The sequence below is a fragment of the Quercus lobata genome, chromosome 5 (assembly GCF_001633185.2).
Source record: "Quercus lobata isolate SW786 chromosome 5, ValleyOak3.0 Primary Assembly, whole genome shotgun sequence".
In the NCBI taxonomy this organism is placed as follows: Eukaryota; Viridiplantae; Streptophyta; class Magnoliopsida; order Fagales; family Fagaceae; genus Quercus; species Quercus lobata.
Window position 1 is genome coordinate 44551910 of NC_044908.1, and position 5811 is coordinate 44557720.

At 35.9% G+C, this 5811-nt stretch overlaps 1 protein-coding gene across 1 annotated transcript; it reads left to right on the plus strand.

The window, feature by feature from the left end:
- Positions 1 to 3776: 3776 nt before the first annotated feature.
- LOC115990541 lies at positions 3777 to 4634 on the plus strand. Its single transcript, XM_031114365.1, has one exon. The coding sequence runs from the start codon at positions 3777 to 3779 to the stop codon at positions 4632 to 4634; it is 858 nt and encodes a 285-aa protein (XP_030970225.1).
- The last annotated feature ends 1177 nt before the right edge of the window (positions 4635 to 5811 follow it).

The window sequence follows — 5811 nt, forward strand, 5'->3', positions numbered from 1 at the left end:
TCATCAATAAGCTGTAAGTCATGCTCATGATACAAATGTTTGATTTCTATTGGTACTTCAATTTTGTCCTCACCCACCTTGGTTTTTTTGACAATATAAGGTAATTCATTGATGAGTTCATCAAGCTCCAAATCTTCAGATATTAGCATAATTGTTAACTCAGCAGGTTCCTTGCCTTTAGATTCCCGCATAAAATTTTCATCAATGCCTCTCTCGTCTGTACGTAGCGCAATCAAGGTGGGCAACGTAATCATAACTTGAGCAATAATAAACCCCATGGTTTGTGTCTACATGTTTCACACAAAGTTGGCAAACTCGGTGCTCAGAATGATCGTCCTTAATAGAGTTAGTGAGGATGAGAGGGTGCTTATGGCGCATACGTTTTATCACTCATAGAGGCATTTTCCAAACACATGGCATGTTACATTCATCACCAACCAAATCATACAAAGAGGCATACAAAGCACTATCCATGGCAAATAAACACAAGGGGTCAAGGATCACACTTAGGTATTTAAACCACAACAAATGTACCTACTTTGATACCAATTGAAAGTTCAATAAGTATATAAAACACCTTGAACGTTTAGACCCCCAATTTACAAATTACCAATTCAAGCTTAATATCAAACAATTAATGTGCGGAAAATGAAAATAAGCTTAATACAGAATTTATAAACAATCTAAACCAAATAAAATACATCCACAACATAAATTAAATGAAAAAGATTAAGGGAAGAGAGATGCAAATACAAGGACAACACTCGATGTGTTATCGAAGAGGAAACTGAAGCCCTCGGTGTAAAACCTCTCTGCCGCCCTCCAAGCGGTAAACAATCCACTAAAGAATGTAGTTGGGATACATGAACAGCAGAAGACCCTCCAAGCCTAATCTACCCAATGGCTTTGGGGGGGGGGGGCGTGGCCCCTGCCAAAAAAAAAAAAAAAAAAATTTCCCATTAGACTATGAAGAAAAAATAAATAGGCCCCCACAACATTAGACAGCCGGCCCCCCCTACCCATTTCTCACCCATTCTCCCAACCCTCAATCAAAAATTAGGAACACCCTCAAATTAAAATAAAATAAAATATAAAAAAAATATAAAAAATAACAGAGAAGCCCACGGCAAGCCAAGCCCACGGTGAGCCCAATAGATTACAAAGGTAACTCGCTCATAGCAAGCCCACGGATTCTCAACCAAAAAAAAAAAAAAAAATCAATACAAAGAATAAAAAAATTGAACCCATCACGTCGCTGGCAGAGAAATCAAACCCCAATATTGCCTATACAGAGCAAATCAGCAAAAGCAAATCAAACTCAACAGCAAACCAAACACAGAGTGACAGAGGTGTTTATCTAAAAAAAAAAAAAAAGCCCCAATACACAAACCAAAACCAAACCCCAGCAAACCAAACCCAGTAACCCACGATCCACCGCGATGCTGCAGCTCGCTCATCGTCGTCGTCGTCGCTCGCCCCTCATCACCGATCGCTTTGCCTCTGCTCTGGTGCTCGGTGCTCGGTGCTCCCCCCGGCCTTCCCTCAAGGTATTTCTCTCTCTCTCTCTCTCTCTCTCTCTTTATCTCACTGAAATGAAAAAATGAAATGAAATTTTTGCAGATCGTAGACGGTAGATCGATCATCGGAGATCGCAAATCGCTCTACCTTTGCTCCGGTGCAGCATTGCTTGTTGCTCCCTTCGACAGTCCGGCCCTCCCTCAAGGTTTTTCTCTCTGACTCTCTCTCAGTCTCTCTCTCTCTCTATCTCACTGAATGAAAAAATTGAAATGAAATTTATGAACGTCTCTCTCTTTATCCTTTAACTTTAATAGCCTATCTAATCTCACATCTCAGTAAGTCTCTCTCTTTTTTGAACTGTGAGGCTTTTATTGGTTGACTTTTGCTTTTTTCCTGTTTTTGTCTTTTTAAATTTGTCTTTATCTTATCCCTTTTTGTTGGTCAGTGTGTTGGTTTTTAGTGTAACGTGTCTTCACTGTGTTGTAATTTGTGATTGGCATTGCGAAATTTTCTGATTGCAGCTGGCTATTGTGATTGGGGCGCATGTTGTGCTTGTCTGTTGTCTGTTGAATGGGGTGGGGAGGGGGTAGATGGTTTCATGGGGCCGGTTAAACAATAATTAAAGCAATGTAATGTGCAGCACATTACACTGCTTTAAATATTGTACTGCACATGGAATGTATAATGTTCGGCTCTTTTAATGTAATATGTACAAAGGGCTAAACAATATAACAAATTAAAGCAGTATAATTAATGACAAATAAATTAAAGCAATATAGTTTATTGTTACGCTAAACAACAATAATTAAAGCTATATAATTAATTAACCAATACATTATAAAAGAAAAATTAATTAAATTATTTTTGTTTTTGTTTAAGGGGTTATTATTAATTAAAGTTGTATTAAAAATGGGTTGACTGTTTAAATTATAGTGGAAATTTTGTTTTTTTCTTGAGTATGAATAACATTCATATAACCAAGCAAAAATTTCTAATTAAAATTTTATTTTTTAAAATTCTTTTCAGGTTAATTTTTGAGTCATATTCTTAAAGCTAAAAGAATTATGAGCAAACGAAAAACAATTGATGCATTCTTTAAGAAAAAAGATGTTAGCAATTCAGAAATTAGGACACCTGTGGCTATAGAAACAAATGTTAATACTTCGATGCCTGATGAACACCCCTCCAAATGTCCAAAACTTCAATTTGAAGAGATAGATCGTGATCCAGGAACACGTAAACAAATATGTGAATTTCCTATCAACAAACAAGATGAAATCCAACGAGCTTATTTCATAGAAGGTCCATACCAACCTAAAGATATAGACTATCCATACAATGATGATACTCATCGTCATCAATTTCAATCTTCATGGTTTGTTTCACATAAGGATTGGTTGGAATACTCACCTTTAATGGATGCGATATATTTTCTACCTTGCTACCTTTTTAGTAAGAAACCAATAGGTCGTCCCGGATCAGATGCATTCATTACAACAGGTTTTAATAATTGGAAAAAGGTGAAAAATGGAATGAATTGTCCTTTAATTCGTCATGTAAGGAAAGAACCAAACTCCCCACATAAAATTGCTGTGAAATGTTGTGAGGATTTAAAGAATTATTCACGACATATTGACAAGCTAATTGAGAAACAAACGTCAAAAGAATTAGAGAATAATCGGTTGCAGCTCAAAACCTCAATAGAGTGTGCTCGATGGCTAGCATTCCAAGCTTGTGCTTTTAGAGGTCATGATGAAAGCCTTGATTCAAAAAATAGAGGTAATTTTATTGAATTGATAAAATTCACATCAACTTTCAATGACAAAGTAGCTAGTGTTGTCTTGGAAAATGCTCCAAGAAATGCCAAATATACATCACTTACAATTCAAAAGGAGATTTTGCATATTCTTGCTAGTAATGTGCGAAATGCTATTCGTGAAGAAATTGGGGATGCAAAATTTTGTATTCTTGTTGATGAAGCCCAGGATGAGTCGAAGAGAGAGCAAATGGCCATCATTTTGAGGTTTATTGATAAAGAAGGTTTCATTGAAGAGCGTTTCTTTCATGTTGTGCATGTTAGAGACACTACTGCATTGACTTTAAAGAATGAGATATGTGCTGTCCTTTCTCATTACAACCTCCACATTGAAAATATTCGAGGTCAAGGATATGATGGGGCTAGTAACATGCGTGGTGAATGGAATGGATTACAAGATTTTTTTCTTAAAGATTGTCCATATGCTTATTAGGTACATTGTATGGCTCATAGGTTGCAATTAGCTCTAGTTACAGCATCTAGAGAAGTAAAAGATGTTCATCAATTCTTTGATCATTTGGTTAATATTATCAATATTGTTGTTGGTTCTAGTAAGCGTAATGATGAATTGCAACATGCTCAAGCAGAACAAGTTGAGAATATGATTGCTTCTAATGAAATTGAGACTAGAAGAGGTACAAACCAGATTGGTACTTTGCAACGAGCTGGAGATACTAGGTGGGGATCTCATTTTCAATCTATTTGTAGTTTGATTAAAATGTTTGATGCTACTTGCAAAGTTATCAACACTATCTCTGAGGAAGTGGCTAACTATAAACAACGCGGTGATGCCGAGGGAGCTTATCAGGTATTAACATCATTTGAATTTATTTTAATCTTGCATTTGATGAAAGAAATAATGGGAATTACTAATGTTCTTTGTCAAGCTTTGCAACAACATTCTCAAAACCTTTTAAATGTCATGCATTTAGTTTCAACTACAAAATCACTTATTCAAAAGTTGAGAGATGATGGATGGGAGCCTTTACTTGCTAGTGTTATATCATTTTGTGAGCAACATGAAATTGATATTCTTGATATGAATGCTCGTCACACTAAAGGTCGAGGTAGATATCGTTGTCAAGATGACGATTTAACAATGGAACATTATTTTAGAATTGGCATATTTACAGTTGCAATAGACTTTCAATTGCAAGAATTGAAAAGTAGATTTTGTGAGCTAACAACGGAACTTGTCATTCTTAGTTTAGCTTTAAATCCCAAGGATGCTATCAGATTATTCAAAATTGTTGATATATGCAATTTGGTTAAGAAATATTATCCTGAAGATTTCACTTAACATGAACAAGAACTTTTGGAGTCTCAATTCCAACATTATGAGCTTGATGTGATAAAACATCCAGATTTTCAGAATATGAGTACAATTTCCGAGCTATGTAGGGGATTAAAAATTTTAGGAAAGTCTAAAATCTATTTTTTGATTGATAGACTTATTCGTCTTATGTTGACCATTCCAGTTTCTACAGCAACTGCAGAACGAGCTTTCTTAGCTATGAAGTTGTTAAAAACAAGACTTCGCAATAGAATGGAGGATGAGCTTTTGGCAAATAATATGATAGTTTATATAGAGAAGGAAATTGCAGGGAATTTTACTATAGAGATGATAATTGATGAATTTTATTCCATGAAAAATCGTCGTTAGGCATGATTTGATCCGGTTGATGACCTGACCTGACCCGAATAATGGGAGATTTATTGAGGCTTAGTCCTTGGAGTGGAGGCTTGGGCCGACAAAAAATTTTTGGCCCGTTTTGTAGCCCATTATGAATCCTGTGCGCAGGATATAAAAGCCATTTTTTTGGTGATTAGGGTTTTGTCTTGTTGTTGTTTTTGAGAAAGAAAAACACTGTAGCCGCACATTGTAATTTTCTTTGATAATAGTGAAATCCCTGCAACTCTGTGGACGTAGGCAAATTGCCGAACCACGTAAATACTATCTTGTGCGTGTGATTGTTTTACTTTTGGCGTTTTGTTTTCTCTAATTATTTGTTTCTCATAGGTTTGGAATTTCGGTTGAATTCCCAACATGTTCAAGTATATAATGATATATGAAAGCTGATAATTTTGTATCCAATAGACTTAAGAATTATATTTAGTATATCTCTGTTACAACCCGCCCCCCCCAAGTATGTATTCCTGGCTACGCCCCTGCTTGCAAATATGTGGAAAACCAATGTAAGGCAAACCCAAAACATCAACTTAACCATATATATTTCTCTCCAGATTTCTGTAAGAGCCATTGAGGTTTTATTGTCAAAAGTAGGATAGAGGGTCCGGTTAACCATCTTCTACATACTCCCAAAGCTCATGTGAAAGAAAAATGGTTCTCATTTTTACAAACCAAAAGCCATAGTTTTCCCCATAAGAAATAGAAGATGAAGGTAGTTGGGCATGTATATTTTGGTTGATTGTACTCACAATTGCCTTCAACTGGGGCTTGTTTTCCCATCAAAAAT